The sequence below is a fragment of the Equus asinus genome, chromosome 4 (assembly GCF_041296235.1).
Source record: "Equus asinus isolate D_3611 breed Donkey chromosome 4, EquAss-T2T_v2, whole genome shotgun sequence".
Taxonomy (NCBI): domain Eukaryota; kingdom Metazoa; phylum Chordata; class Mammalia; order Perissodactyla; family Equidae; genus Equus; species Equus asinus.
The window spans coordinates 81,203,918-81,215,967 of NC_091793.1; the positions used below are offsets into that span (position 1 = coordinate 81,203,918).

General features: G+C 39.1%; 1 protein-coding gene across 5 annotated transcripts in view; it reads left to right on the forward strand.

The window, feature by feature from the left end:
• The window catches only part of THSD7B (thrombospondin type 1 domain containing 7B), a 799,570-nt gene that overhangs the window by 700,319 nt on the left and 87,201 nt on the right, over positions 1-12,050 (forward strand). For all 5 annotated transcript variants that reach the window (XM_044768990.2, XM_044768984.2, XM_070507604.1 and 2 more), the window contains one exon: positions 10,567-10,700. In XM_044768990.2, the coding sequence (XP_044624925.1) occupies positions 10,567-10,700 (134 nt within the window). The remainder of the gene's footprint in view (positions 1-10,566; positions 10,701-12,050) is intronic.

Here is a 12,050-nt window from a genome sequence, read left to right on the forward strand (position 1 = left end):
TTCTCTTTTGTCCCAAACTATAAGGAATTAATAATTATGTCTGTTTTTTCTTGCATGAAAAGATACAGTGATCTCCTCCTCCCGTCCTGCCTGCTATCATAAGAGCATTAGAAATTAGCCAAATTAGGAATGGATATTGCAGACTGCAATTTTCATGTTTTTCTTCTTTTTAAATTGGTCTTGCTAGACAGAATAATGGCCATGTTTAATGGCTCCTTCTGTTGTCCTGTTCTCTGTAACTTCCTGATTGACTGGAATAAGTGACGTGAGAACTCTGATGCATTTCAGAGTGGAAAATGTTTGTTTGTGGTAATGATTAAGAGATGTAGCATGGTGGGCCCAGAGTTCTCATTGCATGAAAAGAAACATGTGAAAAGGCATTTCTTACCAATTACGAGGCTTTCCTTTTAAATGTGGTCCTGAAAGCCAGTTTTGTGCTTGTCTACTGTGAATATTGGTAAGTTCTGAACAAACCTTCTAAAGACTAGATTGCTTTTCAAGTCATACATGGCATCAGATTTATCCCAGCTAAGCCAACGGAAGATGAAATAAGTTGGTAAATATGTTAGGAAGAAGTTTTCTTGGCAAATACCCTAGAATTTCTGCTGCTCTGTTCATTAGCAGAACTCCTCAGGATTCAGGGCTCTTGGGAAGCTGATGCCTTGTCTTTTTCTTCACAATCCTCTTGGTGAAAAAGGGGAAGCTTTAATGTGCTGCTAGGTTCTAGAATATGCAGATCTTCCTTGACTTACAGTGGGCTTACATCTTGATAAGCCCGTCGTAAGCTGAAAATATCTTAAGGCAAAAATGCATTTTATACACCTAATCCACCGAACTTTATCGCTTAGCCTCGCCTACATTAAATGTGCTCAGAACACTGACGTTAGCCTACAGTTGGGCAAAATCATCTCACACAAAGCCTATTTTATAATGAAGTGTTGAATGTCTCATGTAGTTTACTGAATACTATACTGAAAGTGAAAAACAGAATGGTTGGATGGGGACAGAATAGTTCTAAGTGTATCCATCTTTTACTCTGTGATCACGTGGCTGAGTGGGAGCTGCTGGTCGCTGCCGCTGCCCAGCATCAGGAGAGAGTATCTGACTGCATATCGCTATCCAGGGAAAGTACCAAAATTCAAAATTTGAAGTATGATTTCTACGGAATGCATATCGCTTTCGCACCGTTGTAAAGTTGAAAAATCGTTAAATTGAACCATCGTAAGTCAGGGACCGTCTGTACTAATCCTAAATGATTCCAAAAAGTAGCACAGATGTTTGGGTTATCTTTTTCATTTTCACTACCAAATGTTGGTGTCTCTTCTTCCTTGTTATTTGGGAGCTTTGTGAAAATAGCAGTTATGATGATCGTTATTCCATGACTATAACCTCATACTGAGACGCCATTTCCGCCTGTCTCAGCACGGTCACACTTTCATCTCCCTCGCATTCAAGATGACTTATGTTCCCCAAACTTTGTTTGGAATATCTCTCTTGATATGAATCTGACGTTTTCATGGCTTCCATTGTATACAAATAAAATTCTACCTCATCACTTTTTCCCATTTACTTACCCCAGCTGGCTACAGTTTCCAGGCTTCATCCCGTGTGTACCCTGGCCCTTGTATACAGTTCATAAGACTTATGTTTTGATTTCAGTTTGTTTACTTGATTGCTTGACACATCTCCTATCCAAAGTAGTTCATATTAGATTAATCCTAACTAGGGCTACTTGTCCTTACGCATTTGTATTCAGTAGGAGCACAGGATTTCTCTGTCTAAAGAGTGTGCAACTTGGATTATACTTCTTTTTTATACAAACATGTTTTTATAATCCAAACTGTATTGATTTCCTAGGCATGCACCCATAGGCTTCTTGAATTCATTGAGTGAAGAGATAGTTGCATGTATCCTAGAGTATAGGGATAACAAGATGCTCTCAAATGCAAGAATAAGTGGGAGCTGCCCAAGAGCCTTTCTCAGCAAAGGACAATAAGGAAAGTAAAGGTTTTTCCCCAAAGCCTTCTTTTCCATTTGACACTTACATAATGAATTGCAAGCCTTGGGCCTAAACTCCTCCTTCCTTTTTTGATAAACCCCAAACAGTTGCATGTTCCCTTCTGATTTGCTTACCCTTAGGACACCGGTTTCTGAGAACTATCTGTTCACCTCTGCTTTAGCATTGCTGTATGTGTACAACTTGTAAACTTTTGTTACCTGCCATACAGCAAAATAATCTCCATTTCAGACTCTCTTTTCTATTGCAACAGAGAAAGAAAGCTTTCCTTTCTCACCTGATTTCTGGTGGTCATATTCTGGAACCCAGACTCACTCCATCTGTCTGTCTGTATCCATCTACATATCTATTTATGTATCTATCTATCTGTCTAATCTTTGCACCAGACTCCTAGGCAATATCTCACAGATAGCAAGGACAAAAGTGTTTTGTGTTCTCATCAGGTTTTCTTGATGCAATATAACTTTCTCTAAGACACATGCCTGCTTTTTAAAATTGTATAAAATTTTATTGTGGTAAGACACTTAACATGAGATCTACCCTCTTAACAGATTTTTAAGTGTGTAATGCAGTATTTGTTATCCATAGGCACAGTGTTGTAGAGCAGATCTCTAGAACTTATTCATCTTGCACAACTGAAATTTTCTACCCACTGGTTAGCATCTCTCCATTTCCCACTCCCTCAGTCCCTGACAACAACCATTCTATTCTTGCTTCATGAGTTTGTCTAGTTAAGATACCTCATATAAGTGTACTCATGCAGTATTTGTCCTTTGTTGCTTGGCTTATTTCACATAATGTTCTCAAGGTTCATCCATAACCTCTTTTCTAAAGGGCTATGAGTTTGGGTCTTCCAGAGTCTTCTGGAAGTATCGATCATAGTTGGCATGGGATTGCTTTTTTTCATTTCAGTTTGACTGATAACTGCAATCTGTTCTATGAAAATCCAAAGGACCACCATGACAATAGTACCTGGCATGCTGTGAGCAGTCTACAAAATCCCATCTGATTTCTTGCCATAACACAGCATGACAGTGGGCGGCATCTCCCAGGGTAGTGGAGAAGGCAGTCCAGACTCTGCAGTGAGTTTCCCTCTCTCATTATATTTGTTATGATTGTTACATAGAGCTGTGGTACAGAGTGTGGGCCTTATAGTTCAGCTTGCCCTAAGTTGCCTATGTCAATATGCTCCCTTAGTTCTGTAACGCACACCAGGCACAGAGGGAGTCCATTCAGGGCTCATGTGTATGTGTGTGGGTCAGTGCTTTACTGTAGAATATCATGCACTTTATAGGATCTGCACAACAATAATTTACGTTGCTGATTGTCCCTTACCATGCAGTTCACTTTAAGACTATGGTTTAGATTTCATAGTCATTGAAATGCCACACAACAAGACAAGTAAGTCTGCTATAGGGGAAATAATATTATGCGTTAAAAAAACCTAAGGCATTTCTACTGGTTTGCCATTATAAATAATCTAAACTATATCAGCACAGACAACTGAGCTTTAATCATGGCCTTTTAGATGAGAGCTTTGTGTCTCTCCTCTGTTAAATACCCTCTGTAGTGTTTGGGCTGTGGATGACATCCTTGAAGGAGGGAGAAAACATGGGGAAGGGGAGGAAGTACACGTATGGCTTGGGGAGACTCTTACTCAGGCTCAGTAGCCACCCTCAACCCATCCCCCACCCCTACCATGGGAAGGAAAATAGGACTGTGTGGATGATAGAGATGGTTTAGCTGTGCATGGATGTTGGTCTTCATTTTGATGACTCTGTGCTTAAAAGCTCATCAGTGATATTCACGCTGGAGGGAAGGGGTTAAGTGCCGAAGACCATTAGAAAATAAAAGGTAAAGAATCTGGAGTTTAGAACTTCTCAGTAAAAAATATTCTTCAATATTTACTTTTAGAAAAGGACTTATTTGTGCAACATATCTTTTATCGAAATATAAACAGTCATGTGATTTTAGGGTATAGCCTCTTTGTTAGTCTTTCTTCTCTTCTTCTTCTTTTCTTTTTTTTTGCTATTTCTTCTCTTCTTTACATGTAAAGGCAGGGGTTCCCTGAGTTTTTGATATGTGAACCTTGTGCTCTTAGTCAGCATGGATTGAGAAACTCTCTAGCAATTTCAGATTCATCAGTGCTTTCAAATGAAATTAAAACTTCATTAATCACATCGCCTACCTTCATTTGACAAGTGGTGGTACCAACATGTTTGAGATTGTATGATTCATTGAGACTACAGACGCCCTTTGATTTGGGAATGTGTTCATGGGCCCCTTGTAATAATGCTGCCGGTCTCAGGGTCTACACATCCAGCTCGGAAACCACTGTGCTTAGGAGATCGGGAACTTAGCTACCAACGTATTATTCTAATAAACTTCCCTTTGGCTTTAAAGTTCAACAATTTACTTGTCAATAAATTTTGCAGATAAAGCTCACTTTGCATTATTAGGTTCATGTTTAGATTTTTTAATGTCAAAATTGAAAAGAAAACGTATAATGCATATTTAAAGCCAATGGTTAATCTCACACACCAGGCATGATGTTAAGCTCAGGGCATTCTGAGGAAGTCTTTTCAGTTGCTGTATAGCTAAAGAAGATAGTGTGTCAAAACATCCTGGAAGAGGAGGGCAGCCAGGCCTCAGATTTGAGCATGTGGGCTAAAACTGACAATTACCTGTACACCTGAGTATGGATCACTGGACTCCAGATCGCCAGAAAAACCTGACTCTAAATGCTGCCCAGTTGAGCAACTTATAGCACAAAATGAGAAACATAATGATTTTTCCACAGATACCAATTTAAAAACATTTGTGGATATTGTTTAAGCCACAGTCTTCACACAAAGAAGTGCAACCATCTAAAAGACATAGGCCGGCTCTTACTTTGCACTTGGATGTTAGTTTTCTGAGACGCTTTTTTGATTTTTGAAATTGTGAAAGGAGACCCTATACCCGAAGAGTAAGGATGAGTTGTTTAGGCAATATTTTTTTTCTGTATAAAGTAATAAGCATCATCTACATATAGACATCTTTGAAAATCCTGATCTTGGTTTTTCTTTTTCAGGAATTTACAAATATTAGCATTCTCTTCATCTGTGGAAAGATATTCTCAGAGCATGGTGATGTGCCGGGACAAGCTAAACAGGCAGAGCCTGTGCACTATTGGCATCATCAGAGTGGGATTCTCAAATAATCTCATTTGAGTACCAGCATAGCCATTTATAAGCCATAAATGACTAACATTGCTTCTTCAAATTGTAGTTATTTTTACCTGTAAATAGGGATCATACCAACCTCGTCTAATTCAAATGATTGTAATGATTGAGACCTAAAATATAGAATATCTTATATAAGCTATAAAGTTTTACACAACATTATTGTGGTATCACTCATGACCAGGGACTATTGACGGACACATTGTAAAGCATGTGGGTGCCATTGTGTGAGGACAATGTGCATATATTCATTGTGTACAAACAGATATAAATACATGATTAACAAAAATGGAAGCAAAAGGTGATTTGTGTAAATGTGATACTCCCCAGTCAGTCAGACAAGTCATAACGGAGGAGAGCATAACTTAGTTGCTGATTGAATGAGAAAATGCAGCAGAATTTGCTAAGTTGAGGGAGGGCATAGCCCAGAGGACATTTCTGAAGGAAAAGCGTGAGCCCTGGAGGAGGAAAGAGAGGAAGCATAAACAAGTAGAGAGGGGCTGAGAGGAAAGTTCTTTGAATTAAGAGATGAGGATCCTAGACATGATCAGAGGCAAATTTGTACATCTTATGTTAAGGGCTCACAACATTTTTTTTTTTTTTTGCTAGGAAAGAGTCACCCTGAGGTAACATTTGTTGCCAATCTTCTTCACTTTTTTTTTTCCTCCCCAAAATCCCAGCACATAGTTGTATATTCTAGTTGTAAGTCCTTCTAGTTCTTCTATGTGAGCTGCCACCACAGCATGGCTACTGACAGACAAGTGGTGTGGTTCCGTACTTGGGAACTGAACCCAGGCTGCCAGAGCAGAGCATGCTGAGCTTTAACTACTAGGCCATCAGGGCTGGCTTGGGACTCACAAAACTTGAGGAGAAGCAAACCCATAATGCTTTATTGATCTCACCACTTCTGGAGACCAATTCCTCTCACATTCCAATGGGACAGACCCTGGCTGTGACTTGCAGGGACCGCTGGTCCTGGACTGACCTTTAAACTGATTTCCAAGTTCTACTAAGTGGCCATAGTACCCAGCTTGGAGGTCTCAAGCCTGAAGATTTTACCTGAGTCTTGACTGGCAGCTTCACGGAGGAAAGAGTTATTACTACAGAAAATTGGAAGCCATGAATTTTCCTGTCTTTGTTTTTGTTTTACTGTGGTTCTTGTTGGATTGTTTGCTTTATTTGAGCTTTTGAACCCTAAGAGTGATATGCAATAATGACATCCACTGAGCCCTAATGAGACCCAGCTTCCAAGTTTATACCAAGGAAGTCAGTCTGTAGTTAGAGAGTGATATCAGAAAACAGTATTTAATTAAATTGATCAATTACAACGAGCACAGGCTTATTTAATAAATATTAAAAGACTGACTCAATGAATGAGTTTATGATATGACTCTGGAACTAGCAAAATTATAAAAACACAGTTCCCCAATGAAGAAGTAACAAATAGGACTCATTACTAGGAAAATGAAATGTTACCTCTCTCAGAGGATTTAGATTTTTCAGTGGCATTTTTTTAGCATCTATGGCCCTATTAAACCCTGTTATTTTCTTCCTAATTTGTGCCATTTAGAAATGATTTTCATTTAACTTTCCCACGGCTCATTTCTTTTCTTCAGAACATTTCCATATGATTCCCTGATAAAGTCCATGCTTTAATACATTTCCATTATAAAACTATAATAAGCACCAAGTAAATATGAAATAGCCAGAATGTAAAGGACTGACAGGAGAAGAAATTGGACATCTGGGTAGTTAATTTTTATTCTTGAATGCTACTGCCTTTTCGTCTCTCGTGGGTGTCTTTGATCTTCTAGGTAAGATTCCTTGCCTGATGGACAAGGACTCTAAAGAGACAATTCTCACATTCTTAAAGGACAGTCTTTGTTTCTCATAACAAAATCATCAGGCCTCACATTTTGATGACATAGTGATTGTTATTCTTCACCAAAGCCTCATAATGGAAAGAAAAGGTTTTCATTTTTGTTTCTTCTTATTGTCCTTTGGGCTTTGTAAAATATCCCTTACATGTTCCACTTAGTAGAGCTGTTTTTGCTAGAGAATTAAGTACAGGCCATTTAGCGACCTGAGCTCCCTCAAAAATTAGTTTCAATTCAACAAATACTTATTGAGCACCCCCACATCACCCATCAGGTCTTGTGAAATAAAGACATCATGGAAACTTAGTCCCTGCCTGCCTAAGACTCAAGTTTTTTTCGAGTAGTCACATGAACAAATACTGATAGTCCAGGTCTGGCTTTGGTTAGGACCAGAAGCACATTTAGGTGTGGAGAGTGTAAATTGTGTTTCTGTGAGCATATTGCCTCAGTATTATTTAAGGTACAAAGTACAATCTTGTGTCGCTTAATGACAGGGTGTGTTCTAAGAAATATGTCATTAGACGATTTTGTTGTGTGACCGTCATAGATTGTGCTTACATAAACCTCAATGGTATAGTCTACCACATACCTAGGCTATATGTTGCTAATCTTATGGGACCATTGTCATATATGTAGTCTGTCATTGAGTGAAATGTTGTAATGTGATGTGTGACTGTAGACATACGGTCATTAAGACAAGGTGAGAAAAATACCTAAAGTAGTATGAGAGAACAGGAGACATGTGGAGGAGTCAAGTTGATGATTTTATCGAATGTGTTTGCTCCACCAGCAACCCACAGTATAGTGCTAACCACTACCACTGTCTCAGCTCCGTACATGTTCACCCTGACATTATAATCAAGCTACAAGTCTGCTTAAAACTGAGACTGTCACTGAGTACCAAAGACATGCCGACTAGACTCATGGGAAAAATCTTGTGGAAGTGGTGGGGTTTACTTCGACTTTTGAGGAAGAGTAGGGATTTGTCAGCTATAAGTGATGATATAAGCAATATTAAAATGGAAGACACAGGGGCCAGCCCAGTGGCACGGTGGTTAAGTGCATTTGTTCTGCTTTGGCGCCCCGGGATTGGCCGGTTTGGATCCCGGGTATGGACATGGCACCGCTTGGCACACCATGCTGTGGCAGGCATCCCACATATAAAGTAGAAGAAGATGGGCACAGATGTTAGCTCAGAGCCAGTCTTCCTCAGCAAAAAGAGGAGGATTGGCAGTAGTTAGCTCAGGGCTGATCTTCTCCCCCCCACCAAAAAAGGCAGACACATATGGGGAAAAAAATCAAGTAAATCCATGTGTCTGGAGAATCTTCTTTAAAAGGTGCTGCTTTTTACATCGTTAGTCAAGAAGGTGGGTTAATGTCTTCCTACATGGACCTGCTGCCTGTCTTCCAATAGCTTGTCATTGAGGTTAGCTACTCTGCTACAGGTGTGGCTCTCTGGAGCCATGAAGAGTAAAAATAGTAAACCAATATATGACCAGCGGTTCAAATGTGTCTCAGCAGTACATACAACTAAGCAGTTTTTCATTTTCCATCTGAGCTTTATATGGGAGGGAGGGTGGATATGTAAGCTCTGCTTAGTATCGACAGTTTTAGAAAAATCTGTCCATCTCAGAGACGAGATCCCATCCATCCACTCTCAGATTCATGCATGAGGTGTGGGAAAAATTACTTTTTTAATTAATTTTTTGTCCACGTCCTGTTAGTGCAAAGTGCTCTGACAGACTTTCTTGTATCTCATATGAAAGGCAAAAAACCTTTCTTTAAATTGTCTAATACATATTAAAGAGTTTATAGAACAAAACCATAAATTCAATGAAAGCTTCATTTCCATGGTGCCATTGGGTCGGCTACACCCGCAGCTGTCATCAGCTCAGTTTCCTGGTGTCTGTTCTGTTAGGGTCATGTCTTTTCATTTTTATAGATTTTTCTCTTACCTCTACTCTCCTATAAGTTTAAGACTTTTCTCCCTTACAAGTTATTACCTCCCTTATTCTAATGTAGGCCCTGCTTCTGACCCTTTCATTCCATCTTGTCAGCATTCACAGCATGAAATGTGATTCTTTTATTACTTAATTCCTTACTTTCCTCACACCCATTTCCACTTCTATTTTCCCATCTCCTTTCATTTTGCCCTCACATATTTTTCACTTTGTGGTTTCCCTTATTCGTGTGCACTCTGTGTGAGAGAGCCAAATAGAACCCCACAGTTAAAAGTAGTTTCCGACATTATTTGCAATTCCTAAGATGTAGTCTCACAAATAACCTTTTCTCATCTGATTTCCATCTAACATGCTGACAGTGCTCCAATCTTGTTTTCTGATTATCCCATTACATCGTGCTTTCCCTTGCATTTAGCGGGGACTTGCAAGTAATGGTTCTGTTTGGATAGCACTGCCTAGTCATCATTTACAATTTTATGGAATTAGAAAGGCAAGGGGAGGAAAGGACTTAAATTCTTATTTAAAAGGAAAAAAATTAGTTAACTGTTTTGGCAATAGGTTGAAGAACTCTTCATCAGCATACTATACTAGAGCCATCTTTGTGATCTAGAGTAACATACCACACAATCGAACAGTTTTTTCTTACCAGGGAAGAGTGCTATGCTCCTTAGCGATAAGTCAGGCATTTTAAACTCAGCCTCAAAGAGGCAGACAAACTCAGTTCACTATACATTGGAATACGCTTTCAGGAAAATATAATCACAAACAAATGCATAGGAAGTAACCAAATAATTCATTTACTGTATTCATTGTTTTTACCATAAAACTGTGAATATTCACACTCAGTAATCACGCACAGCCTCTGACAGTTTAGCAGTGTTTGTCTTGTGTGTGTGTGTGTGTGTTTTAGCTGTGCTCTGAAAGCATCCTACAAATGGCTAAATTCATATGAAGCCACAATGCCCAGGAGGCTAAATGATTGCCTGTTAGCATTGATCATTTAGGAGCATAAAAAGAAATTTCCGGTGCAAATTGTACCACTTTTCTTATGCATTCTACGAACCTCTTATATCCAAGAGTAAATTTTCCTTACATATTTGTTTCAATTGATATCTTAAAGTACATCTGAGAATACAATATACCATATAATTGAGAGCTGAACCATCTAATAGATGCTGTGTGAGCTCTTTGAGGAAATGAAATGATAATGGAATTCCTATTCTTGGCGGTAGGAAATGACTGTCCTTTGTTCCTTCTGTGAAGTCATATCATCATATTTTAGTTGATTTCCCCTGTATGTTTCTTTAGGCAAGTCAGTAATTTCAGAGAAGCCAAATATATCTTACTTTTTGGGAATGTAATTTGGCTGTTTGGGCCAGAGTGTTGTTTTCAGGTTATGTTCAGCAGGCATTACTAAAAGATACGCTATCTTTCTATGACTTGGATAGTTCCACGTAATTTTTTTCTTCCTTTCCTGTTCTTGACAGGTGCATGAGGCAGTCCCATGTTACAGTGAGTGCAATCAGTATTCCTGGGTTGTAGAACACTGGTCTCCATGCAAAATCCACAACGAGCTGAAGTCCCTGCCCTGTGGAGAAGGAACGCAATCTAGGAAAATCAGGTGTGTGGAAATGGAGACGTTTGGGATGGGGCGGTGGAATTGATATATTTTAACAGTTACACCCTGATTTTCAAACCGTATACTCTGGCTTTTGTTCATCTTTAAGTACCCATGGAAGCTTATGTGCCCTGAGCTGCCATGTGTATAGTGGGATTCTCTCTGCAATGCAGCCACAATCCTTACTGTTTCCTGCAGATGACTTCAGTGGGAAAGCCAACTGCATGGAGCAGGTTGGCATCCCTCTACTGATTCATGGCCATCACTGTTGACAAAGTAGGAGATTTTGAGTGTTGACATGTCTGTTTTTTGCTCTATGGTTAGTATAGTTAATGGATGTTATCTTAATTTTGGATGTCAATACATTAAAAAGGCCAATTTAAACCCCCACTATTAGCCTTGGAAACTATAGGATAAGAATACCTATGAATAGTAGCAACATATTTAAAAATAAAAAGAGAACATCTCAAAGATTTTAGTGAATGCTGGGTTATCTACTGAAGGAGCTTGTTTAAAATTTTTGTTTTGTAAATATAGCAGTGGTAACCAAAGGAACACTAGGCCTGAGTTCTTCAAAATGGTCTATTTGGAAGTGATTTTGGAAGAAAGAAGAAGAATTTCCTTAACCACTGAGGAAAATGGCAATAAACGTTAGACATGGAACAGGCAGAAGCTGAAATATTAATGATAAACAATGATTAGCATGTAAAATAAAGAAGAGAACATAGTAGTCAACTATTCAATTGCATGAGTGTAGTGTAACATTTTGCCAGGTTTAGGAAGCTCTGTTTCAAATGGACAAACAGTGCCCAAGTCAGATAACTCCCTATTGAGTTAACTGTTAGATTGAAGTCAGTTACCAAGGCAGAGCCTACTTATGTGTGTTGATCATTATTCACCATCAGTGAACTTACTTTATTCAGTAATTCAGTATATACCCACCACGTCTAAGACTTAGTTCCAATGTGCAAAATCACTGGAAGGCATATTGGAAGAAATAGCTGTTGGCAAAATTATAGAGATGCTCCTCATCACCAACCCAAGCAAGTGACTAGTAGACAAATTGTCTTTCTTTCTCTCTGTTCTTTGTCCTTTCTCTTGGGGACTGGTGTGCTCAGGCTGTCACAAACTTCGGGCTTCTACCTCTTTCCCTTCAAAATCTGTGTCTCCTGTGTCTTATTCTCTCATGGCTTTGAAAAATGACAGACCAATCTAGTTTATCAAGTAATATGTAAATGAGAAGTGGCTTCTCTCATTCCCTTCCCTCCAGGCCTCTTAGCAGTATTAAAGCAAAATCTCAGGAGAGAAAGGAAAGCTCTAAGAGAATAAACTACTACTGACAGAATTGTCGCA